Source organism: Sus scrofa, chromosome 14 (assembly GCF_054392235.1).
Source record: "Sus scrofa isolate SSC_HxYL_T2T_F1_AM1 chromosome 14, Sscrofa_HxYL_maternal_Yorkshire_Landrace_v2.0, whole genome shotgun sequence".
In the NCBI taxonomy this organism is placed as follows: Eukaryota; Metazoa; Chordata; class Mammalia; order Artiodactyla; family Suidae; genus Sus; species Sus scrofa.
The window spans coordinates 82,529,405-82,557,170 of NC_139396.1; the positions used below are offsets into that span (position 1 = coordinate 82,529,405).

The 27,766-nt window shown below is 40.7% G+C and overlaps 1 protein-coding gene across 4 annotated transcripts in view; it reads right to left on the reverse strand.

The window, feature by feature from the left end:
• Window positions 1–297: 297 nt before the first annotated feature.
• RAB4A (RAB4A, member RAS oncogene family) overlaps window positions 298–27,766 on the reverse strand; it is a 47,081-nt gene continuing 19,612 nt past the window's right edge. The window contains exons 2-8 of one of the 4 annotated variants that reach the window (XM_084996931.1): window positions 23,155–23,235; window positions 20,138–20,252; window positions 13,330–13,392; window positions 11,697–11,813; window positions 10,229–10,324; window positions 6,968–7,102; window positions 298–2,004 (exon numbers count right to left, since the gene is read on the reverse strand). In XM_084996931.1, coding sequence (XP_084853057.1) covers window positions 6,987–7,102; window positions 10,229–10,324; window positions 11,697–11,813; window positions 13,330–13,342 — 342 coding nt within the window. In that variant the 5' untranslated portion in view covers window positions 13,343–13,392; window positions 20,138–20,252; window positions 23,155–23,235 and the 3' untranslated portion in view covers window positions 298–2,004; window positions 6,968–6,986. Of the gene's footprint in view, window positions 2,005–6,967; window positions 7,103–10,228; window positions 10,325–11,696; window positions 11,852–13,329; window positions 13,393–20,137; window positions 20,253–23,154; window positions 23,236–27,766 lie in introns of all 4 variants that reach the window. The other 3 variants (XM_001925483.8, XM_013983240.3, XM_021074413.2) reach the window with 3 other exon arrangements.

Here is a 27,766-nt window from a genome sequence, read left to right on the forward strand (position 1 = left end):
GCTCCTGCAAGCTCATCAAACCCAAGGAGGGGCTCATGGGAACCTCGGATTGATACTGGTTGGTCAGAAGCATGGGTGATTGGCATCAGAAGTGTGTGTCTGGGGATGCGGTGGTGGTGGTCAGACTTTGCCCTTAACCTGTGGGACCTGATACTATCTCTGGGTAGGTAGTGTCAGAACAGAACTGTAGAACACTCAGCTGGTGTCTGAAAAATCAGAGAACTGGTTGGTGGTGTTGGAAAACATTCCAAGGTCCAATACCACAGTATCTCCCCTCTTCATTAAGAACTACCATGGTTTGGTTCTCCAGCAACTTTTATTGGTCAAGGGATGTGGGATTATATGCAGTATCTGTAGTTCAATTAACAGGCTCACTTATAAACCAACTTAACATTTATCTTATTTAAAAAACGTATGCTTTTGCATAAACTGATGTGGTCAAATGGACATGCTTCTATTCCATGCAAACAGCTGTTCAAAAATGAGCAGCTTACGAACCTACTGTGAATGAGACACTGAAACATTCTTCAAGCCAGGTCCAAGAAGTCGTTCAATCTGAGAATTTGTTTCATATTCTGACTTTTCAAAATCAAATACCCAAAACATAAAAGAAGCAAAATTAAAGTATCTAAAACAGCTACATCCTGATATTTTTATCCAAGACAATTCCCAGAGTTTGCAGTGCCGCTGTGCTCTGTTGGTTAAAATAAAACAACAAAAGCAGTAGGCAGCTTCTAACTTAAAGGCAATGAAATGTACCAGTCTGCAGCTAAAAAGTCACAGTGGAAGAAGACATATAAGGTGATAATGTTTTTTTTAACCTTTCAGCTTTAAATAGTACTGTATTTTAACTTTAAAGAAAAGTTCTATAATATATATTTTTTGCATAAACATTTAAAAATATTAGAACAAGTCTTTGTAATACAGTATATATTAGACTTCAAGATACCTCATGTGAATTAAAAACATGTCAACTTGATAAATGGAGTAAGGCATTTAAGTTTTCAGCAAAAGATGTACAGAAATGTCTTAGTGGTATCCCTTTAACATGAACTTGATTTAGTGGGTTGCTTTAAAATGGACACAAAACAATAAAAGACTAAAAAAGAGGCAGTGATGCTATAATACTGAATCCCAGAAAAAGCACAGTAGCAGACAGTGTATTTTCTAACAGGGAGACCAGACAGATTGGCAAACTGGAAACAGGTGAGCAGCCCCAAGTTACATTGTTTATCTATTGCATTGACCAGACACTGAGAGTAGAATCTGTTGCCTAGGAAGTTTGGTTTAAAGGTAGCAGAATCCTTAGTGCTGTCCATGGTGCCTAAAACAGAGCAGGTACCCAGCTATACTTCCTGAACTGATCTGGACGAAGATGTTCTAAAATCAACAGAGTGCTGGACTGTGTAAAGATCATGGAAAAACTCCATTTTTCATTTTATTTCAGTACATGAGTAACTACTGATCTCTAGAGTGTGGTTCATGTGAACACCTTGTGGACTGTGGAAAACGGAATTAACTTTAAGCACTGTACCAGCCATCAATGCCAGAGTCTTTGAATAGAAGGTCATAAATATCACCCACTGTGCAATATAGCCGCCATGATGATCAAAGCACACCTCACAATGAACAGATTTTAGTTCATACGATTAAAAAATATTAGACTGCATTTAGTGCAATGCTCTATCAAGTCATACATCAGATCCATGCTGTGGAGACGCATCAGACTAGCTTATGTACAGTCATAGCCAGGATCCAAACCAAAGGGGGAAGGAAGATATGGAACAAAACATTTTTCACATACATGTGTACACTGAATGGTCTTGTCCGCTGAATTGGATTTATCATACGGCTGGCTGTGCCACATCTACTAGCTTGCATAACATCCCAAATGATTTTTTTCCGCACAAAGATCTACTTCTATATAAAGTAGAAAAAGATGGTGGTAAAAAACTTCTTCTTCAAGCTCCAACAATTGTGTCCCAAATACCACTGTATGAACACCTAAAAAACATTAAGAATAATTTAGAAATATGCTTAACTATACATGTACAAACAAACACAGCTTAAAGTCACAAAGGGAATCAGTGAACACGCCCAACTTTTATTTAAACTTGCCTATGCCTATTAGATAATGTTGACTATACAAACAAAGTCCACTGTGATAAATGGGGAAAAAGAAGAAGCTTTAAAGAGATCAACTCTCTATTTGCAAATTTTATAAACAAGCCTTAGCTACAGGCACATTCATTTAGACTTCAACAAACGCAAGAAAGACTCCTCACTGACATTAAGCAGAAGAATCTCTAACTCAGTCACTTCCATCATCTACACCTTCCCTTTCTTTGAGCAAGAGCATAAGGATTTCCCATAAATTCCTTTAAACAGAATATCTTTTTAAAATTGGTAAATAGGGTTTAATCTAGCATTTTGCTACTTGTTTTACACTTTTTCCATGTGTATTTAGTCCCCCCCTTCCTCTTTTTCTGCCTTTTTTTGGATTTAGGTTAATTATGTTTATCCATTTTAATTCCCATGCTGGCTTATTAGCCAAAACTCTTTGTTGTGTTATATCAGTGGTTGCTTTAGAATTTTTTCTTAAGGTTGTATTTTTTTGAGCAGCTTTCGGTTCATAGCAAAATTGAAGAGGGAAAAGTACACAGATTTCCCATACACTCCCTGCCCTCATACATACACAGCCATCTCCATTATCAACATCCCCACCAGATGGTACATTTGTTACAGTGGATGAACCTCCACCGACAGGTACATTTGTTACAGTGGATGAACCTCCACCGACATGTCATCATCACCCGGAGGCCATAGTTAAATTACAGTTTACTCTTGGTGTTTTATATTCTATGGATTTGGACAAATAAATGATGCCATGTATCCACCATTACTGTATTATACAGAGCAGTCTTGCTGGCCTAAAAATCTGCCTGTTCATCCCTTCCATCCCCAACCCCTGGCAATCACTGATCTTTCCACTGTCTCCAGAGTTCTGCCTTTTCTGAATGTTACATAATTGGAATCACACAGTCTGTAGCTTCTTCAGATTGGCTCCTTTCACTTAGTGATACGCATTGAAGGTTCCTCCATGTCTTTCATGGCTTATCAGCTCATTTCTTTTTTTTCTTTGCCTTTTAGGGCTGTACCTGTGGCATATGGAGGTTCCCAGGCTAGGGGTCTAATCAGAGCTACATCTGCCAGCCTACGCCACAGCCAGAGAAATGCAGGATCTGAACCACATTTATGACCTATGCCACAGCTCATGGCAACACCAGATCCTTAACCCACTGAGCGATGCCAGGGACTGAACCCGAAACCGCATGGTTCCTAGTTAGATTCACTTCTGCTGCACCACAACGGGAACTCATTTCTTTTTAGTGCTGAATATTATTCCATTGTCTGGATGGATCCCAATCTATCCATCTGCTTTGTGAAGGACATCCTGGTTGCTTGCAAGTTTGGGCAATTATGAATAAAGCTGCTATAAACACTGTATGCAGGTTTTTGTGTGGATATAGGTTTTCAACTTCTTTGGGTACACGCCAAGGAGTGAGACTGCTAGATAACAGAGTAAGAGTGTGTTTAATTTTATAATAAAATGCCGAACTATCTTCCAAAAGTGGCTGTGCCATTTTTGCAGTCCAACCAGTGAGAGTTCTTGTTGCTCCACATCTTCACCGGAATTTGGTGTTTGTCAGTGTCTTGGATTTATGGCCATGTTCATAGGTTTGTAGTGGTATCTTATTGTTTTAATTTGCTTTTTCCTTGATGGCATCTTTTCACAGATTTATTTCCATCTGGATATCTTCTGTGGTGAAGTGTCTGTTAAGGTCTTTGACCCATTTTTAAACTGGGTTGTCTATGTTCTTGTTGAACTTTGAGAGCTCTTGTGTATTTTGGATAACAGTCCTTTATTAGATGTGTCTTTTCACAAATATTTTCTCCTGGTCTACACCTTGAATTCTAATTCTCTTGATTTTAAAAAACTGTATGGCTACACCCATGGCATTTAATATCGTCTTTTGCAGAGCAGAAGTTTTTACTGCAGAAGTTTTTACTTGTCATGAAGTCCAGCTTCTTAGTGATTTCTTTCATGGATTGTGTCTTTAGTGTATCCAAAAAGGCACCACCATACCCAAGGTCATCTACATTTTCTCCTATTTTATCTTCTAGGAGTCCTGTCCTATAATTTTGCATCTTGCACAATCCTGTCCTTTCTTTCTTTCTCCCTCTCTCTTTTTCTTTCCTTTTTGGGCTGCACCCATGGCATATGGAAGTTTTCAGGCTAGGGGTTGAATTGGAGCTGCATCTGCCAGCCTACACTGAGTCTGTGATCTACACCACAGCACATGGTAATGCTGGATACTTAACTCACTGAGTGAAGCCAGGCATCAAACCCACCTCCCCATGGATACTAGTCAGGTTCGTTACCACTGAGCCATGACAGGAACTCCTTACATGATCCATTTTGGGTAAACTTTGTGAAGGGTATAGGTCTAGTATCCAGATTTTGTTTTGTTTTGTTTTAGCATATGGATATCCAGTTGTTCTAGAAGCATTTGTTGAAAAGATGATTTCTGTTCCATTGAAATGCCTTTGCTCCTTTCTCAAGCATCAGTTGACTACATGTATGTAGGTGTATTTCTGGGCTTTCTATTCTGTTCCATTGATCTCTTTGTTTATTATTCCACCAATACCACACTGTCTTGACTATTGCAGCTCTCTGGTGTTTTGAAGTTGGGTAGTGACATCCTTTCACCTTTGTTCTTCTTCTTTACTGGGTTGGCTATTATGGGTTTTTTGCTTCTCCACAGAAACTTTACAATCAGTTTGGTTTTCCTCATAAAGATATTGTAAAGTTCTACCTAAGTATTTCCTTTTTTGGGGATGCTAATGTAAATGGTATCTTTTTATTTTTTTTGCTTTTTAGGGCCGCACCAGCAGCCTGTGGAAGTTCCCAGTTTAGGGGTTGAATTGGAGCTGCCGGCCTATGCCATAGCCACAGCCACACGGGATCCGGGCCGTGTCTGTGCCCTACACCACAGATCATGGCACTGAGCGAGGCCAGGGATTCAACCTGTGTCCTCATGGATACTAGTCAGATTCATTTCGCTGCGCCACAACAGGGCCTCCTTATGTTTTCAATGTCAAACTGCACTTGTTCACTGCTGGCATATAGAATAGTAATGGACTTTTGTATACCGACTTTGTATGCTGCAACTGGGCTATATATTCACTTATATAGGAGACTGCAGATTCTTTTTGGTTTACTACATAGCTAAATCATGTCATCTGCCTACAAAGTTAATTTTCTTTCCAATCCACATACCTTTTATTTCCCTATTCTATTAGCTAGGATTTCTAGTGTGAGGTTGAAAAGGAACGGTGAGAGAGGATAACCTTGCCTTCACCTGATATTAACAGAAAAGCTTAAAATTTCTCACCATTAAGTGTGATGTTATCAGAAGTAGGTTTTTGTGTAGATTTTTCTTTACCAAATTGAGGAGATTCTCTTCTATTCCTAGTTTGCTGGGAGTTTTCATCGTGAATGGATATTGGATTTTATCAGATTATTTTTCTGTATCTCTTGAGGAAATCATGTGATTTTTGTTCCTTGTTGACATGATGCATTATATTAATTGATGTTGGAATGTTGAATTAGCCCTGCATACCTGGGATAAAGTGGTACCTACTTGGAAGTGGTACCTACTTCTTTTTATGCATTGTTGGATTCAATCTAACATTTCATTGAGGATTTTTGCATCTATGTTCATGGGAGATACTGGTGTGTAGTTACCTTTTTTGTAAGTCTTTGTCCTGTTTTGGAATTAGGGTAATGCTGGTCTCATAGAGTTAGGAAATATTCTGTCTGCTTTTGTTCTGTGAAAGAGATTGTAAAGAACTGGTATAATTTCTCCCTTAAGTGTTTGATAGAATTTACCAGTGAACCCATTTGGGCCTGATGCTTTCTGTTTTGGAAGGTTAGTAATTACTGGTTCAATTTCTTTAATAGATATGGGCCTATTCAGATTGTCTATTGCTTCTTGTGTTAGTTTTGGCAAGTTGTGTCTTTGAAGGAATTGGTTTATTTCATCTGGGTTATCAAACTCGTGGGTATAGAGGTGTTCACAGTATTCCTTTATTATCCTTTTAATATCCATAGGATCTGCAGTGATGTCCTCTTTTTCATTCCTGACATTAGTAATTTACATTTTTTTTTTTTCCTTTTAGCCTAGCTAGAGTCTTAATGATTTTACTAGCCTTCTTTCAAAGAACCAGCTTTGGTTTTGTTGATTTTTCTCTACTGATTTTCTGGTTTTTAATTTCATTCATTTCTGCTTTAATTGTTCATTCTTCTCTTCTGCCCACTGTGGATTTAATTTTCTCTTATTTTTCTGGTTTCCTATAGTGGACTCTTAGATGATCATATTTAGAGTTTCTTTTCTAATCCATATAGTCAATGCTGTAAGTTTCATTCTAAGCACTGTTTCTGTTGAATCCTCCCAAGTTTTGATAAACCGTTTTTTTTTTTTTTTAAATTTAGTTCAAAATATTCTTCAATTTCTTTTAAGATCTCTTCATTGACCTGTGTGTTATTTAGAAGTGTGCTGTTTAATCCCTGTGTACTTTGGACTTTCCAGTTATCTTTCTATGATTGATTTCTAGTTTAATTCTGCTGTGGTCTGAGAGCAGATACTGTATGATTTCTATTCTTTTAAATTTGTTCAGGTGTGTTCTATGGCCCAGGATGTGGTCTATTTTGGAGAGTGTTCTATGTGCTTGAGAAGAATGTGCATTCTGCTGCTGAGCACCTCTAACTTTTAATTACACAATCATCTCTCCATTCCAAAAAGCAACAACCACCCCCACAGTTAGCCTGTGCAGAACCCCAGGGGTGAACAGAGTGCCAGGCGGAAGGGCTGGCAGAGAAGCTATGATGCATGTGGGCACCTACCTGTGCTCCCAGAGTAGCTTCAACAGCCGCACTCCTGAGCACTTGGGGCCTGTGCGCGACGCGGAGACCGCAGCTGCCTCAAGGCAGCATCTCCGTACTGAATTCCTGAGCCCATCCTTTCTGGGTCCAGCTCACCTGAGGACAAGCAAGTCTTTAGAAAAAGTTTTTCTGCTTCTCTGATCCCCACTTAATATAAGTGAAAAAAGCAAAGTGCAGAACTCTATATACAACACAGTTTTGAAAAAGGAGGAAAAAACATATATACATGTTTGCTTGCATGGGCATAAAAATATCTTTGGAAGGATACATAAAGAACTGGTAAAAATGTCTGACTTCAAGAAAGTAGATAGCTGGGGACAGGAGATGGGGTAACGGGGAATGCCTTTCACTGCATTCTCTTTTGTACTTTTTGAATTTGGAATTGTGTGACTGTATTATGTATACAAAGATTAATTTAAAAGTAAATCATCAAGACAACATTTTTCACTTATGAGACTAGTAAAAACCCAAGTATGATCACATACCCTGGTGTGGCTTTAGTGAAATAAACCCCTTCATAAATCGCTACAACCCTAACAGGATGAATTTGAGAGCCTCTACCTAAATTCCAAATGCTCGTGTTCTCTGATCCAGCAATTAGTTCCATTTCTGGGAATTTCTCCTACACATACACTCATGTATGTGAAATGATATACAAATAGTTATTTACTGGAACATTGTTTGCAACAGTAAAACATTGGCAACGACGCTAATGTCCAAAGTAGATTGGTTAAATAAATTACGGCAATACACACAACTGAATATTACACACCTTTATGTGTATATGTGTACATTAGCACATACATGTATATGGAAGTCTCTCTATATTGATTTGTAAAGACTGGTGGGTATAGTAAATGCAGAGTTTATAGAATGCTAACTTTTGTGTAAAAAAGAGGTAGGAGAAAATAATGGTTTCTGAACTACATCAATGTACTATTTAGAAAATTAAAATTCAAAAGTACTGCTGAAGTAGTGTTGAAGAATTCTAAATTGTCTTTATATTTTTTTCACCTGATGTAATTATGATTTTAATGCCCTCAGGAGAAAAAGATCTTGGAAGTTTTATATGAGTAACTTACATGCACTGTAGCCATATAGGCAATATTAAAGTGGGAAGGTAATTTACATAAAACTTCATGTTTAATATGAGCTTACCTCAACACTATGCCAGTTTTTTAATGCTAACTATTTATACTACTGAGTCTTTAAAAATAACTGTTTTGTACCAAGTTGAGTAAATTTTTTGTTCCTGTTTTCAGATCTAAAGACCACAGACAGTTGAAGTGAAGCCAGCCCTTTGTTTGAGCCCCGACACTCTGCCTTGCCTGCTCCCCTCCCCCTGACCCATTTTGGTCAGCTCCCCTCCTTCCTTCTCTCTTCTACCTTACTCTCTTCTCTCTCAGCATTTAAAGGTGTTAAATCTCTTTTGTTCCTGACACCTCTCCTATTAAATTAGCGTTCCGCCGCCTCCTCCAGGGAGGCATCCAGTCTCTGCTTCCTCTTTGTATCCTGTCTTCTGCCTTTGTCATTCTGCTGGTAAAGATGACCAAAGATTTCCTACTGCCCAGCCCCTGGGATATTTTTAAGCTTAGGTCTCAGCTTATAAGACTTCCTCTACTGTATCTGATAATGAATGATCCTTTGGTGGAATTGGGGCTGGAGTGACACATCTGGCTCTCTTCACACATCTCTAACATCTCCCCTCCTCTCTATCCTTTAGGGTCTCCAGGGTTTTGCTCCGGGTCACTGCTCTTCCCACTGCTCTCTGGATGATCACACTTCTTCAGAGTTGTCACCACTGATATTTAGCATCTGAATCCTGGTGCCACCGCCAAATAGTTCTTAGATTCATCTGTATCTCTTCATCTCTGCTTCCACATCCCTGTTTATAGCTTTAATCAGTCACCTTTTTGGGATCACTCAAAAATGCTTTAACTAGCATCCTGGCCTTCAGCCCTGTGATCCCTCCAGTCTATCCTTGACAAGGCTACCTACACATGTGATCTGTCCCCAGTCACAACCTGACCATATCACTCACTGCTCACCACCCCAAAGGGCTTCTCACCCCCACAGCAGTGGTTCTCAATCTCAGATGAATATCAGAATTAATCACATGAAAGAGTGGATGCCTAGGCCTTATTTCCACATCTCCAGAAGCAGGGCCTGGAATCCAAATCTGCCTGCATCCCAGGTGACTCTGGTGCACAGCCAGTGAAGACTTAGTAACAAGGTAAAGTTCCAGATCTTAGACCACAATGACTGGCCTGGATGCTGCTTCTCCTCTGCATCGTCTCCTGCCATTCCCTGCTGAAGTCCTTCTGTTCCAGTAACTCTAGCTTCCCCCCATTCTCAACTCATGCTGTCCCTCTGCCAGCCTACCCTCCTTCTCACTCCCTTGCTCACTCTTCCTCCTCACATCTGAAAAGCCTGAGCTCAGTCACCAACTCCTCCTGGAAGCCTTTCCTGATAGCACTTCCTGAATAGGTGGGTTTCCCTTCTTGTTGTGGCCCAGATCCCATGCTTGTCTCAAGTACTGTATCGACCACACTGCATTATAATTATTTTTTGACTGTTTCCCATGACAGTTTCTTGAGGGCAAGGGTTGTGATTAATTTACTTTGGTGTCTCAGCTCCTGACAAAGAACAGGCACAGGTAGTTGAATGACTCAATGAAAAACTGAAGTCCACATATAACTTTGGTGACATTTAAATAAAAATTAACTTCAATAAATGATTAACTGCATGTTATTTTGTCAGCTGCTTACATTAAGGTTATTTAAAATTTATTTTTACTGAAGCAACAAATAGAATAGTAATGAGACAGGTGATTACTGAGACCTGCTCAGTTAGCTTTAGAAATAAACTCTTCACGATACCCAAACCACGGGCCCAGCAGAGTGAGCAAGCTGTTGATAGGGAGTGGACAAAGGTCCATTCTTCCTTAAATGATGGGTCAAAAAAGGCTGTGGTTCGAAAAAGCAAACACCAGCTGACACCCTGACCCTTGTCTCTTTCATCAGTGGGGCAAAAAAAACCACTGGGCAAGAGGGGTGGTGCACAAGACCTTTGAACCCACAAGTGGCAGCTGAAGGTCGGCAGGTGTAGAGAGAATAAATACCCTTTGACCAAATCACTCCTGGAAATACTGAAAAGTGATACTGTTGAGGCAAAGAGTAAAATATGCTAAAGAAAAGTTTATTAACGGAAAGCCTTTTTTACCTGATTCAATTTTGTTAAGTATTTTTCTTGCACACTGTACAAAGGCCTCTTCTACGTTCTCCCCTGTTAGTGCACTTGTTTCCAAAAACATCAGCTCTAAAATTGACATCAAACAAAACACGAAGCCATGTTTAGAAGACAATTGCAATTATTCAATTAATAACTGCCTGTTTAATATTCTCTTAGAATGGCAGGCAAAATGTAATTTATTACTTAAAACCATGTATTTCTGCAAATATAAAATTAATATGTGTCAAGATACTTTTTTTAAATATTAGAAGAGTTCTAACTTTTGATGAAAAGTAACTAGTATTTTGTTCTAGCATTTAAATCAAATAAACTAAGCTAGCTAGAGGCTGGTTAAGGAAGTGGGCTGGCTGATACTGCCCAGCTGTTGATATAAGACAAAGGAGCCATTTCCTTTCCAATAGCCTTTATGTGACCACAAACGCAACCTGCAATCCTGGGGGGGATTACAGGGCGGGCAGTATGCCATCCTGACAGTGAAGGGATCCTGTATGAAGGTGGGCTCTTCTTCCCCCACCCCCTCCACACCCATGACATGTGGAAGTTCCAGGGCCAGGGATGGAACTCACACCACAGCACTGACAAGACTGGGCCTTTAACTTGCTGAGCCACCAGGGAACTCCAAGGAGTGCTCTTCTTATCCACCAGCTGGTATCTCACCCAGCAGAAAAGTCGCTCTCCTGAGCAAACCCTAACCTCTCTGGACACTGGCTTCCTTGCTTGCAAAAATGAGGTTTACTTAAATAACAAATAAATTCCTTTGAAGCTCTAACATTCTAAGCTTGCATACTTCTTAACAGCTTCTTTATAAACTCAACACGGCTTATGTTTTCAGTGCATGTTTATTTTCTCAGCAGAAAACTTGTTAATTTGCAACAGTATAATTTGGCAGTCCTAGAGTCCATATGAAAATTGATATCAGGATATTTTAGTTCTAAAAATTAAAGTTATTTAAAAACATCTGATTCCTTATCATTCTGCTGTCTCTAAGCAACCATTCATTTTATGTGTCATCCTCAGGTATTCTATATGGAAATTTAGAGAAGTTTCAAAAGCATCTACAGCCAAATGACTTAAATTTACTGTAAGTAAAATAAAGCCAATTAAGTCCAGTATTTCTTCTATTGCTTCTCTCTCTATTTAGTAACCAACTTAGCTTCAAGTTACATTTAAAAAAAAAGATGACATCATCTGATTAGGGGTTTTAGAAATTATTGTTACAAATTTCATTTAAACCAAGAGCTATAATACTCAAAAATCCTCGACTGAAATGTCATCACAGAATACTACGAAATGTACTTTTAGCATTACAGTAACCTTTGTAGGCAGAATGTAACACGACAAAAATATGCCAAATAGGTTTAGGTTTATAAGGAAGTTTCGCATTTCCTAAATATGGTTCAATCTTAAAACTCCAATAGATGTGTAAAAGGTCACTTGCCGTTTTCTTGAGCAAATCTGGAGGCTTCTAAGAAAGTGACTTCACGATCAGCGTCCAGGTCCTTCTTGTTCCCACAGAGGATGATCACAATGTTCTGACTCGCTAGCATTCTGGCATCTGTTAACCAATTAGTAAGCGCATTGTAGGTTTCTCGGCTGCGTAATATAAGATTGTGAAAATAGCACATGTATTTTATAAAGCTAGCAACTCTTTCCAGTCATTCACACCACTCACACCACTTCTACACATGAAGGGCAACACCACCAACCTTACAGGTAACTGAGGTAACCTGAATGCCCCAGTGTACGCTATAGCCACAGACACCATGGCCACAGGGTGTGTTTCATTTTGTTTCCAGGAAAATGAGCAGCAAGTCAGAGAGCTTGCTGTTTGTGGTCTTCCCAATCAGGGTGCAAAAGGAAACAGAAGTTCCCTTGTTCATTTTACAGTAGTTGAGCTTTTATGCACAACAGGGTGATCAAGACCTAAGCTAACTGCTGCCATGCAAAGGACCCTGCAACATACTTTGCTTTGTTTCACAGGGTTTATCACACTGACTCTCTGTGAAGACTCCATGACATTGACTCTTATTATCTTCCTCCTCCAGAAGAAACCTGAGCCCAGAGACACGAGCAGCCATTGGTCAAGCCAGGACCTGACCAGGTCCATCACCTGCAGAACTGTCTGCAGCCCTCACATATCTAAGGACAGATTTCCTCCCCTGGCCCACTTTGTGCCTGGTGGCTTCACTTTAGCAAACTGAACCTTTGCCATCCAGGCAGATGCAGAGAGCCTGGCAAGGAGCTGCCCACCTCTTTGCCAGAGCCCCTTGTTCTGGACCTAGGTTGGGTGTGTGTCACAGCAGCAGGGTGATACTCTCTCAGATGACATGTTTATAGGTGGTGCTGGCAAACACTGAGGTCAGCACCATCTGATGGCATTTCTTTAAGACAGGAAGTTCTACCACCTGCACTGTTCAACATAGCACTTCTGAGCACTTGAAATGGGAGAGTGAGACCAAGGAACTGAATATTTAATTAATTAAACTTAATTGAGATACCCGGGTGATAGCTACACACAGGACAGTGCACTCAGATCCTTATGATGTGCCAAGAGCTTTCTATTAACCAATCTAACCGCCCAAAAAGCTCATGAGTGCTGTACGGCCCTCCTTACGCCTTAAAACAGACAAGGAAACTAAAGTCCTGACAACCAAAGCCCCTCACCTGAGGACTCACATAGCTAGTGACTGACTGGGATTTGAACTCAGGCAATCAAGCTGAGAGCCTGTGCTTGGCGGACGCCAATTACTTCTAACAATTTACCACAGACAAAGCTTCATTTTGCAAACCCTAAGCAAAGTGCCAGAACATCATGCAGAAACTTAGTGAAACATGGGGATGCTTAATCTATCTAAGCTGTGTACTTTTTTACGAGCTAAAGCAGTGGAGGGGCTGGTTCAAAAACCTCCAAGACCCCTGTGGAAAGGGCTGAGGGGCTTCCTGCCTGCGGGCCATGCTGCTGGGGGCTGATGTTTATGGCGCAGCCCACAGGGAGGCATGGACCTGGGAGAGCAGAGAGATGGCCTCTTCCACCAGCAGGGGTGGGGTGGGGTGGGCGAGGGTGTCATTACCTGGTAATGTCATAGACCAGGAGCGCCCCTGCTGCACCTCTATAGTAGCTTCGCGTCACAGACCTGGAAGAGATACATTATTTTACTTTCAACCGATCAGAGCCTTTAATCCTGAGGACCATCTTCCCACACCAGTTTTTGCCTTGAAGACCTCCATAGATGGACAGATATAACTTTAAAGAGAAATGACGCCAAGTCATTTGAACCTGAGGAGCTATTCTATCTACAATTGTGTCCTAGGAGGGCAGGGGGTGGGGCTGTCAGGCTGGGACCAAGGTGGTACTCTCTGACCCGAAGGTACTCTCTGACCCTAAGAACTTGCAGGAGGGTGCACAGGCCCAGGTGGCACTAAGCTCCAGGCAGCCTTGGCTTGCTCTGTGCCTTCCCCGCTCCCTGCATGTCTTCCCACCAGGGAGGGGACCTGAGTCTCCCACTGATTCTCCAGCCAGGCGGCCTGCACTCCCCTCCTCCTGCCTCACTACTGACCAGGAGCCTTATCCATCTGCTCTGAGCTCCCCCTTTACCCCCAGAATATCTTGCCCGTTCTCACAACCTTCAGATTTTTCTCTCAACAACGCATCTCTCCCCCCCGCCCCCCGCCTTTTGTTAGATGTTTCCCACTAGCAGAATCAAATTTGCTTTGGCACCTCCCATCTTAAACAAGGAGGGCGCCTCGATCCGATCCTCCTTCTACTGTCCCATTGCAGGCTTTGCTTGCACCCAAATTTCCCAAGAGCTGATGCACCCTCATCCCTGCCCCACCCCTGCCCTGTGGCTCCGACCCAGCCCCAGCAGCACCTGTCCCTACCCCTCGGCCTAAATAGCCCTACTGGTACTGGAGTTCCTCCCCAGGGTTGCATCCTGGGTTCTCTTTTCTACCAACGCTCTTGACTCAAGTTTAATCCTCAGCTTGGACCACTTCTGTAAGATCCACCTGCCAGCCCAGCATCTCCATGTGGGCACATCATGAACATGTCACACTCAACATTCACCCAAGGCTTTGTTTAGTTGCCAGCCTTCAGGTCCCTCCCAACTAGGGGTGGTCAGGTCTCTGCTCCCACTCCATTCATCCAGCCAGAACTCTCTCCTGTGGCCTCCACCCTTCTGTGCCCATCTCCACACTGGGTCCATCAGTCAGGACCCAACTCACCAACTGTCCATATCCTATACCAGGCACATCACTCCATTTTCACCGCACCACCCCAATCTAAGCCGCCAACTTTCCTCTGCCCATGCCCATGTCCCCACTGTCACCTGTGTCCCTCAGACCACTCCCCAGACCTATAAGGTCTTCCCCTCAAGATCTACAAGGCCCCTGTGCTCAGGGGCAGTGCCTAATGGTCAGTGATTTAATCCACCCTGCCTATGGACAGAAACTTTGGTAAGAACCCCTGACTATCTTGATACTCTGATAAGGGCAGCTATTTTTTTTTTTTTTTTTAAGGGACGTACCTGTGGCATATGGAGTTCCTAGGCTAGGTGTTGAATCAGAGCTGTAGCCACTGGCCTATGTCACAGACACAGCCACAGCAACGCCAGATCCGAGCCACGTCTGCGACCTACACCACAGCTCACGGCAATGCCAGATCCTTAACCCACTGAGTGAGGCCAGGGATCGAACCTGCATCCTCATGGATACTAGTCAGATTCGTTTCCTCTGAGCCACGACGGGAACTCCAAGGGCAGGTATCTTTAAACTTACTTTTTAGATCTTAAACACGACAGGCAGGCATGTAGCCAGGAGCTCCCCCAATCTACCTTTAAATCACTACCACTGGTCCCACACTTTAGAAAACAGCAGGCAGGCAGGGTGAGAAGAACTGGACTCAATTCTCCCCTAGAAAGCATCCGGGAGGGGCAGAGGGCGTTCTTTCTCAGGTATATTAAGAGGCTACTCTTATCAATTTTAGCTTCAGTTTCTAAAGGAAGAGTTACCTAAGAGTTCTCTTCAAGACAGACTAAATTACATCTATTTCTTAATAATTTATTTTACAGTAGAACTACTATTTAAGTATACAAATCTAAGCATTTAAGAACACTTTTTGAGGTATTACTTTTTCTTTCAAAGTAATTTAAACCAAAGTAACACATGCACATAGTTTTTAAGTAAAATACTGTCAAAGGCTGGAAATGAAGCACCACCCTCTCCTGCCTCACGCTTTCCTGTGAATCCTGCCCATCCACACCCCCAACACCAGGATGAGCACTGTCCTGCAGAATTTGATGGTTTTTTCCCTTTGGCTTGGTTAAAAGAATGCATGTGGGACACCCATGTGCCGGACACTATTCTGGGCTCCAGACAAAGAAACAGAAAATACAACAATCCTCACTTTCATGGATCTTCTGGATTCATTCGTTTGGTACTTGCTTTGGTAATTCTATGAAATGCTTGTGAAAATATTTGTGTTACTAATTTTAGAGCATAATGCACTTTTGCTTTGATAAGAATCTTCAGGAAGGAGTTCCTGCTACAGTGCAGTGGAGTAAGGATTTGGCTTTGCCACAGCTGTGGTGTAGGGCGCAACTGTGGCTTGGATTTGATCCCTGGCCCAGGAACTTTAATATGCTGCAGTTGCAGACCAAAAAAAAAAAAAAAAAAAAAGAATCTTCAGCTCATTCGTGCCCCTATCTCTCTCACCATGCTCCTGGCAGGCAGCATCGTCCTATAACCACTGCCCCTGCCAACTCCCTGTCCCCCAGCGCTGGCTCTCCAGCAGCTCTGTCTTCTATCTGGGTTACTCCCTTGGACTGGTGAAGCACACCCTGCTGAAGTTTCTAAAAAGATATGAAAGATAACATTTGTTTATCCCATTCCTGCATAACTGAAGGTATTCCGATTTTTATTCTCACACTTAATGGATAGTTTGGCTAAGTTTAGAATTTTAGGTTGGAAAAACATTTTTTCACCATGAGTTTTGAAGGCAATGCTTTAGTCATCTTCTGGCTTCCAAATGTTGCAGTTAAACGGTCCACAGCAGCTTTCATTTCTAATCCTTTATATGTGATTGTTTTTGCCTCTTGAAATCTTTCTGTTTCTTCACTTCATCCTTGTGTTCTCAAAATTTACATGCTGCACCCTGGTCTGGATTTTCCCATACTCATTTGTATTTGGTGTGAGGTGGGCCAATAAATCTGGAATCTCATTCCTTCAGTGGAAAATTTTCTTCAATTTTTTTTTTTATTGTTGCCCCTGTTCATTCTTCAGGAATGCCTAGTCAGGTTTTAGACTTCCTCGACTAATTCTGCAGGATTCTTCATGGTGTCTCTTCCCTTTCCCATCGCAATTTTATCGTTTAACTTTCTGAAAGATCTCTATTTAATATAACACTTTGCTCTTTTTAAATTATAATTTGGTTCTTACTATCTAAATGCAATCCCTACTCTTGTTTGTGAGGATACCGTAGTTTTAGTTTTAGTCTATTCCGTGAACATTTCTATTTTCTTTATGTTGGGTTTTTTTTTTTTTTAAATTTAGAAACATTCTTCAAGTGTTTGGTGATGATCCGTGGTTGATCATTTATATTCAAGAACAAGGAATGCAAGTCTCAAAGATGCTCTTTATGTGTGTACTGGGGGCTTCACTGTGAGACGGCTGGACAGAGTTGGGCTATTTCATTGGGGAAACGAAAATGTCACTCTCTTTAAGCTATTTCTTTGGGGCTATTCATTTTTCTGCAGAAAAGAATCATTGCTCCTGCCTGAGCCACAAAACACCTGGTTGCCCACAGCTGCCCACAGGTAGGAAGGAGGTGAGGGTTAGCAGATTCACTTAAATCTCATCTTTCCAGGCCTCTGTTGGACTTGATGACCTTGAGTCTAGAACCTGTTTCAACCCAGAGATTGAACTTTCACCTTGTGGGTTTGGGGGTGTGTGTGGAGGGGTGTGTCTGCATGTACATAAAATGCTTTGGAAACCCATGCACCATTGACCTGATGCTTCCAAACCCTGGCCTTTCTGGGATTCAGCAGGAAAGAATGGCTTCCTGCTTACTGGCCTTCCTACTACAAGCAATTGAGATGCAGCTCCCTCTGCTATCAGCCACTAGACTATCCATTTCCTATCTTTAACATTTTTTTGGAAATATCTTAATCACGATGTGTACTCTCCTTTTCTGGGGTTGAGTTAATGCTCTTTCAGTTATTTTACAGTCATTTCAGTGGGCTCTACGAGTCAGAAAACATAAATGTTGAACTGAATCCATGTTTAATCGGTGCTTCCAGAATGATCATGATTAAAAATGATTATGGGAGTTGCTGTCTTCGCTCAGTGGTAACAAACCCAACCAGTATGCATGAGGATGAATGTTCAATCCCTGGCCTTGCTCAGTGGGTTAAGGATATGGCATTACCCTGAGCTGTGGTGTAGGCTGCAGATGTGGGTTGGATGCTGTGTTGCTGTGGCTATTGCACAGGCAGGCAGCTGCAGCTCCATTTCAGCCCCTAGCCTGGGAACTTCCATATGCTGCAGGGAGGCCCGAAAGTACAAAATAAATAAATAAATAAATATAATAAAAAATAAAAAATTTTAAAAAAGGAAAAAGAAAAAAAGATTGTGATTCTTTTTCCCTCACGAACTGCTAATTTATACCCCCACTATCACTTTCACCCTTTTGGTAACTAGAAGTTTCTTCTCTGTATTTGTGATTCTATTTCTGTTTTGTAAAGAAGATCATTAGTGTCATATTTTAGATTCTACATATAAGTGATGTTATATGGTATTTGTCTTTGTCTAACTTATTTTACTGAGTATGAGAATCTCTAGTTGCATCCATGTTGCTGCAAATGGCATTTTGTTCTTTTTAATGGCTGAGTAGTATTCCATTCTTCTTAATCCACTCATCTGTCAATGGACATTTGGGTTGTTTCCATGTTTTGGCTGTGGTGAACAGTGCTACTATGAACACAAGGGTGCATGTATCCTTCTGAATTATAGTTTTGTCTGGATATATGCCCAGGAATGAGATTACTGGACCATATGGTAGTTCTGTTTTAGTTTTCTGAGGAAACTTCATACTGTCCTCTATAGTGATTGTACCAATATAAATTCCACCCACAGTCTAGGAGGGTTCCCTTTTTTCCACACCCGCTCCAGTATATGTTATTTGTAGACTTATTAATGATGGCCATTCTGACTAGAGTGAGGTAATAACCTCATTGTGGTTTTGGTCTGGATTTTCCTGATTATCAGTGATGCTGAGCTTCTTTTCACGTGTCTGTTGGCTCTCTGCATGTCTTTGGAGAAATGTCTATTTAGGTCTTCTGCCCATTTTCTGACTGGGTTGTTTGTTTTCTTGATACTGAACTGCATGAGCTGTCTGTTTAACTCCTATCAGCTGCATCATGTTCAAATATTTTCTCTTATTCTGTATACCATCTACGTTTTGCTGATGGCTCCCTTTGCTGCACAAAAGTTTTTTTAAGTTTAATTAGATCCTATTTGTTTATTTTTTATTCCCATTACTTTAGGAGATGGATCCAAAAACGTATTGCTGCAATTTATGCCAAAGAGTGCTTTAAGCTTTCCTCTGGGTGTTTTATAGTATCCAGTCTTACATTTAAGTCTTTAATACATTTTGAGTTTATTTCTATATGTGGTAAGAAATAATGTTCTAATTTCATTCTTTTACATGTAGCTGCCCAGTTTTCCCAGTAGCATTTACTGAAGAGACTATATTTTGTCCCTGGTATAGTCTTGCCTCCTTTGTTAAAGATTAACTGACCATAGGTATATGGATTCACTCTGAGGTTCTCTATTCTATTCCATTGATCCATATGTCCATTTCTGTGTCAATACCATGCTGTTTTGATTACCGCAACTTTGGAGTATTGTCTGAAGCCACATTATAATACTTTTGAAGCAAACAATTATTGAGCATTTAAAATATAATATACACCTGACTTTAAGTGAAATGCTTGCACTGGGATGGAGTTTTATTTAACTGAATTTTGAAACTGTTAACATCTGTTCTGTTTAACTTTGTGTATCTATTCAAAAGATGCAATTAAAATACTAACCTTCCTTCTTGCTTTAGTGGTTACAAAATATTAAACATATAACCTAATTTGCAATGATCTGGGGTTATCATTCCAAACATCCATTATGATTGTAGTGTAATAAAAATGTTTAGGAGAGACTATTTTGTGAAAGCAAAAACAACCCCCAAAGAGGTTTTTAAAAAATTCTCCTTCTAGGAGTTCCTGTTGTGGTGCAGCAGTTAACGAATCCAACTAGGAACCATGAGGTTGCAGGTTTGATCGTTGACCTTGCTCAGTGGGTTAAGGATCCGGCCTTGCTGTGAGCTGTGGTGTAGGTCACAGATGTGGCTCGGATCTGGCGTTGCTGTGGCTCTGATGTAGGCCAGTGGCTACAGCTCCGATTCAACCCCTAGCCTGGGAACCTCCATATGCCATGGGAAACGGCCCTAGAAAAGGCAAAAGACAAAAACAAAACAAAACAAAGCAAACAAAAAAACACATTCTCCTTCTAAAGTGATTTAAGAGAAAAATTATTTGTGCTCCTACTTTGTCTTGATTGTGGAATACACAATGCCACACTCTCCTAAGGAACTCACTGGTCCCAGAGAGTAAGTCAGCTTCTAAATTAGGATGCATTTACTCAGAAGAGTTTCTAATTCTTTTGTAAATTACTGCTGCATGGAGAAAAACCTGACTTTTAGCTTGTCTTAAAGCTTCCAGAGGTGAGGTTTCTGAAATCTGTGTGGGGGAGGAGGGAACAATTATGTATTAAGAATATAGTTATTTCAAATCCAATTTTCAAATATTTTTATTATGTTAGAGAAAAAGCTACCTGAATCGTTCTTGGCCTGCTGTGTCCCATATCTGTAACTTTACATATTTACCACCAACATTTATTATCTTTGAACCAAATTCCACTCCTATTGTATGATTTGAGTCATCTTTGACTGAAAAAGAAAAAGAAATTTAAGTTTAGAATGTTAAGGAAACAGGTTTATAGATTTAGAGAAGTAACATTAAAATCAATAATTAAGTCAATGGAAAATGCAATTTTCTTTATCATTCATTTTCCAACAGTCAGATGATAATAAGCACTCATTGTTTTAAACGAACACACACAGTTCCTATTCTCAAAGACACAATACAACTTTTTCTCAAAACCTCTAAACAATCCATTTTTTTTGGTCTTTTTAGGGCCACACCTGCAGCATATGGAGGTTCCCAGGCTAGGGGTTGAAACAGAGCCGCAGCTGCTGGCCTACGCCAGTCACAGCAATGCCAGATCCCAGCGGAGTCTGAGACCTACACCACAGCTCATGGTGATGCTGGATCCTCAACCCACTGAATGAGGCCAGGAATCAAACCGCGTCCTCATAGATACTAGTCAGATTGGTTTCTACTGAGCCACGATGAGAACTCCACGACCATTATGTTTTAAAACTGAGGCTTGAAGGGGAACCACACCATGAGATGGTACCTACCGGACACTGCTAAGGTTCTCATAAGTGGTAAATGAATAAAATACTGGGTGCCATCTTGAAGGGCTTACCACCTGGTGACAGTTCTACAACTTTGCCAATGATAGTTTCAACTATTTGGATAAATATTCTATTTTTTTTTTTTCTTTTGTCTTTTGGTTGTTGCTATTTCTTGGGCCGCTCTCACGGCACATGGAGGCCCCCAGGCCAGGGGTCGAACCGGAGCTGCAGCCACCGGCCTACGCCAGAGCCACAGCAACGCGGGATCCGAGCCGCGTCTGCAACCCACACCACAGCTCATGGCAACGCCGGATCGTTAACCCACTGAGCAAGGGCAGGGACCGAACCCGCAACCTCATGGTTCCTAGTCGAATTCGCCAACCACTGCGCCACGACGGGAACTCCTGGATAAATATTCTAAACAAATAAAAGCAAAGGGAGGGAAAAGCACTGTAGCCCAAGAAAGAAGCTTGATGGACACAAAAGGTGAAGGAAAATCGGGGAAAAAATAGAGTTAAAAAAAAATCTGGAGTTCCCGTTGTGGCGCAGCAGAAATGAATCCGCCTAGGAACCATGAGGTTGCAGGTTCAATCCCTGGCCTTGTTCAGTGGGTTAAGGATCTGGCGTTGCCGTGAGCTGTGGTGTAGGTTGCAGATGTGGCTCGGATCTGGCAATGCTGTGGCTGTGGTGTAGGCCAGAAGCTACAGCTCTGATGAGACCTGTGACCTGGAACTTCCCTATGCCTCGGGTGCGGTCCTAAAAAGGAAAAGAAAAAAAAAAAATCCAAAACAAACTCCAAACCAAAAACTCTATCATATTATAGCTGTTGAGTTGTCATGAATTTTAGTATTGTAGGGTGATAATTTGGAATGAAATTTGTTGGAGAAATCAATACTTTGTGAATGGGCAGGGAGGCAGGCAAAATAAGTAGTCTGCTCCACCCAACTGGAATAAGCTAGCTATAAAAGAAAATTTCTGAGATGTTGGAAGGATAAGTTAAAAATACATTTCATGGCTCTACAGTTCATTGACTGGTTTATATTTTATAACCATAGGATAAAATTTAATTGTACCAGAAATCAGAGATGCTTCTTAACAGCAGTGTTTACTGCTTCCTGGGGATGAGAGGGTGAAAGGTTATTAGTACTGGCACTGGCAGCTGTCTCAGCCCAGACAGTGCAGACTGAGCGTGGATACCTGGCTAGGATTCAGCTCCTGGGCAAGCCTTCAGAGGGTGACCCTAAAGGCCAAGGACATCCTGATTAAGACATGGCTACAACAGAAATAAAGTGAAACCTATTTCCTCCTGACTGTGGTCCTGTGGAGTTAGGGAGGATCTGGGGGGGGGCGGCGGGGGGAGCCTTCTCCACAGAGGCTGGGCCCCTGACCTGATGTTCCTGAGCAGTCTTTTCTGAGACAGAACAGTGCAAAGCCTGGTAACTTGTAAAGAAGCTTGACCGCCCAGTAAATGGATGCTGGTTAAATTCATAAGGCCTGGCTCCCTGACAAGCCACACTGGGTTCCTGTCCCACACAGGGGTTTGAGCTCTGGGTTGATGAATGTGGAGGCAGAAGGATACATTTCTAGACTACGGTTCTTCAAAGCTCTTTCCCAAGACACTCTGTGCTGCCTCTTTCCCCATTTTACCCACTACTTACTGTATCTTATGCACTTCATTAAATTAAATTAATTCTGTTTTCAGGCTCTCACCTGCCTACCCCTACCGCTACCAAACAGGCCATTCTCCACAATTCTTTCCATCAGTATAAAGCATTATTTTGAGGGCCTTACAATCATACCATCTTTTACAGTAGCCTGGAATACAGAATTCAACCTCCCTTACCAAAACATGTAGGTCAAGGACAAGAGATATTTTCTGTGCTCAAAGGCCCAGGTTTATTTCTAAGCAATTACTAGGTGACCACTCTAGAGCATGCACACTAACTCCTCTAAACCTCTGTTTCTTTACCTGTAAAACTGAACTGATGACAATACTGCCTTAATGACAGTACAAGGCCACTGAGGACCAAATGTTATTTTATCCAAAATGTGCAACTAGGGTTCTTGGGCCACCTCCTGTCAGGAAATGGAATTCCTCTGCTGTTTTCCACATCATCATATTGTATCTTAGTATCTAGAAAATGTACAGGACAATTCACTACATAATGAACAATGAACTACTATAAAACTAAAATGCTAAATAAAAACCACATTACTAGAAGTTTAATAGCATGAACTTTTAACGTCATTTAAAAATATTTTTAAGCCACAAACTTTTTTTCCTGAAAACTTATTTGGAAGTTTTGCTGTCAACAAATTTGAGCAGAAGCACTCTCAGAAGAAATTGAGAACACCATGTGACATCACTTACATTTTTTCTCAATAAACTGATGAAGCAAGCAAGACTTGCCAGTTCCTGCATTTCCAATAACCAAGAATTTAAACAAAAAATCTGAAAAACAAAAAGAGACCATGAAAAAGAACTTTAAAACAGGTGCTGTGAACGTGGTCTACAACTGTAACATTTAATGAAATCTTGGTTGTTAATATAACAGAAAAAAAGAGGTAACAAGATTTTGTGAAAAAGGCAATAAACACACGGACTTACCTTTTTACCTTTTCAGCATTTGGTTTCCATGCTGAGCCAGTGCCTTTTCAAACTGCTAAGGGGACAATTTCTTTTGATACTAAAAGTTTGAAAACTACTCTGGTGATGTCTAAAGTCTGTCTCTTTGCTTTTCAAATAAATATGCATACGCAGTGACAAGCAAAACTTGTCTAGAAATTGTGTTTTCTATTCAAAAGAATGGACCTGGTTTAGTTGAAGCTTTGAGAAGTCCGTTAAGAGCAAGTGTAAGTTCTCTGCACACTTGCAGACTTGATCTTGCCTCTATTGTCTCATCCAGGACCTGCAGGAAAGGGGCCTAAGCCCAGGCTGGGTCAGCATTCCACGTGTGAAATTTGCCTCATTCCATGCAGAGTGGGCTCTTCATTTCCTTTTTACACTGAGGAATATATGCAATCTGGGATCCTATTTTCCATAAACTAGAAATAGAGGATTTCTAGAATGGAATTGGATCCTGAGCCAGCACCACTAACCAACCTCCAGGCCACCAAACTCGCCTTGTAGCCCTGAAGGCCTGTCCCACATCCTTGGTTCCTGAGTGTGCACCCCTGAAAGTGTCACCTCAATACTCCTCTTTCAAACCCAGACCAAGCACTCCCAGCTCTGGTTCCTTCTCTCCCCTAAATATGCCCCAATACTACAAACAGTAAATGCTCAAGAGGATGTGGAGAAAAGGGAAACCTCCTACACTGTTGGTGGGAATGTAAACTGGTACAATCACTATGGAGAACAGTACGGGTTTTCCTCAGAAAACTAAATATAGAACTTCTATACGATCCAGCAATTCTACTCCAGGGCATATATCCACACAAAATTATAATTCAAAAAGTCATATGCACCTGTATGTTCATACCGGCACTATTCACAAGAGCCAAGACATGGAAGCAACACAGATGTCCATCGACAGAGGAATGGATAAAGAAGATGTGGTACATATACACAATGGAATATTACTCAGCCATAAAAAGAATGGAATAATACCATTTGCAGCAACATGGACAGACCTAGAGATTCTCATACTAAGTGCAGTAAGTCAGAAAGAGAAAGGCAATTACCACATGATACTACTTATAAGTAGAATCTAAAAAAAAAAAAAAAAAAGGATACAAATGAACTTATTTGTAGAACAGAAACAGACTCACAGATTTGAAAACAAACTTATGCTTTCCAAAGGGGCTAGGGATGGACTGGGGGTTTGGGATTGGAATATGCGCACTGAGGTATATGGAATGATTGGCTAATGGGGATCTGCTATATAGCACAGAGAACTCTACCCAGTACTCTGTGATAATCTATGTGGGAAAAGAACCTGAAAAAGAATGGATGTGTGTGTGTGTGTATGTGCATATATATATATATATATATATATATATATATATATATATATGGCTGAATCACTCTGTTATACAGCAGAAATTATCATAACATTGAAAATCAACTATACCATAATGAAACTTCAAGTTTTAAAATAAAGCCCCAATAGTCTATTTCTGATGCTTGGCCTAGCCCTGTTTCCTAAGAACTACATTCATTACCACCATAACTCAAAGCATAAGCCTATTCAACCTCTCATGATTTTCAAATGGTTATAGGAAATTAAACTTATTGGATGGTGCTATTAGAATGGTTATCATTGAAAAATACCAACAGTTTTATGCTCCTCACTGCCTGTTTTAAAAGCAAGCCACAGCAGTGTTCATAACAGCATTATTGACAGTAGTCAAGAGATGGAAGCAACCCACTATTCGTCAACAGATAGATGGATAAACAAAATATGGCATGTACATACACTGGATATTATTCAGCCTTAAAAAAGGAAGGAAATTCTGACACAGGCTACAGTGTGGACAAACTTTGAAAACATTGTGCTAAGAGAGGAAAATCAGTCACAAAAGGAGAAACGCCAGAAGATTCCACTCATATAAGGTACTCAGAATCATCAAACTCATAAAGACAGAAAGTAGAAGAGTAGTTATGGGGACATGGGGGAGAGAAAATGGGGAGTTAGGGCTTAATGGATATGAGTATCACTATGGGAGGATGAAAAAGTTCTGGGGATGGTGGTGGTGATAACTAGGCAACAATGTGAATGTACTGAATCCCACTAAACTGTAGACTTAAAAATGGTCAAAGTTGCAAATCTCATGTTATGTACATTTTACCACACAAAGTAAAATATGCCACATCTCATCATTTTTTTCTTTTACAGCTGCACCTGCAGCATATGGAAGGTCCCAGGCTAGGGGTTGAATTGTAGCAACAGCTGCCAGCCTATGCCACAGCCTCAGCAATGCAAGATCCGAGCCACAACTGCAACCTACACCTCAGCTCATGGCAACACCGGATCCTTAACCCACTGAGTAAGGTCGGGGATTGAACCTGTGTCCTCATGGTTACTAGTTGGGTTCGTTACTGCTGAGCCTCATGGTTACTAGTTGGGTTCGTTACTGCTGAGCCCTAATCATTTTAATAGTTTTTGCAGACCAAGAAATTGAAGGGAAGATGGTAAGGTTGCCAGGTTAAAATGAAAATACTGGTATTTCTCAATCTTGCTCAATATCCTCTTATATTTAAGAAATAAAGCCCAATACATTGCATAAGGAAGATGAGAAGGTAAAGATGCTACCCCTATATAGGCAAAAGTAAGCTTTGAGAGAGAAAATAATTTATATATACAAATGGGAACTCTTCTTATGTTCCCTACGCACAAAGCAAGAGGAGTTCCACAAATCCATCTAATTCTGGAATAGAAATCATATACCTAGACTGACCTAATGGTTAATGCTTAAGCTTACTTTGGCTTAATGCTTGTTCCATTGTTATTTTCTGGTTTAGAAGTTTTGCTTAAATGGACTCTATTATTGTAATTGCTTTCCAAATTACACTACAGCTTCATCAGGTAAAAAGTAATATACCAACTGAATTGTACCTTTCTGGACAAAAGACAGGTAAGATGTGTAATTTCCATATGTAAAAATATGTACTTCCTGGAGTTTCCTGGTAGCCTAGCAGTAAGGATCTGGCATTGTCACTGTTGTGGCTCAGGTCACTGCTGTGGCTCATGTTTGATCCCTGGCCTGGGAACTTACACATGCTGCAACTGTGGTCAAAAAATAACCCCCAAACAAAGACAAACATGCGGATGATGAACCTCCAAGTCAAGAAATTTAAAACAATAAAAATCGCTCTAGAAAGTGAAGTCATCAGGATGCCTAGAAGAAGCAAATGCAGGCGACTCTGGAAGGATCCATCTGCAATCCAGGCTACATGAAGTCCATACTTACAGCTCCTCTGAAGATGGGCTCACAATCTAAAATTATAAAACCCTTCAGGAAATAATCCATCATGAGTGAGCCAGAAATCCAAAGACATTACACTTTCAAGAGTTTGATTAAAAAAAAAAAACTGATAAAAGTATACTCAAGATGATTAATACCATAAAAAAGGAATTAACTCCATAAGAAAAGGATAAAGTGATATGAAATAACAGATTTCTAGGATGTCTAGAAATAAAAATTACAGTTATTAAAAACAAATAGTCAATGGATGAGTTAAAGAGTATAATCAATGAAACTAAGGAAAAATTAGTGAACTAGATTGGAGAAATTTGCCAGGAGACAGAACAGAGAAATGAAGAGAGAGAGAATATGAGCATTTAAGAAAAATGCAGACTTGGAGTTTTCATCGTGGCTCAGCAGAAACAAATCTGACTAGTATCCATCGGGATGCAAGTTCGATCCCTGGCCTTGCTCAGTGGGTTAAGGATCTGGCATTGTGGTGAGCTGTGATGTAGGTCACAGATGTGGCTCGGATCTGGCATTGCTGTGGCTGTGGTGCAGGCCAGCAGCTACAGCTCCCATTGGACTCCTAGCCTGGGAACCTTTACATGCTGCAGTTGTGGCTTAAAAAAAAAAAAAAAAAAAAAAAAAAAAAGAAAGAAAGAAAGAAAAGAAATAAAAAGAAAAATGCATACTTGAAGGAAAAGGTCCAAAATTGGTTTAATAGATGTTTGGGGATTTACAAAAAACAAACAGAGGATGAGGTAGAGACCCAATACTAAAGTGTACAACCAATTAAAAAGAAAGGAAAAACTCCCTATGAAGAAATTAGGTTCCCTAACTGCAAGATTACTGTCTTCACAGTGTTGGGGTAGAATTCAATGTGCAAAAAATCATGACACCAACAGACTGTGATATAATGTAATACCTAGAGCATCCACTAAGAAAGCTATGCAAAGAGATATACTCAAAAACATTGTAGGTAAATCAAATGGAATTCTAAAAAATGTTCACATAAACCCCAGGAAAAAGAAGGACATGAAAAACAGAACAAACAGCAAAAATATAAAATGGTAAAA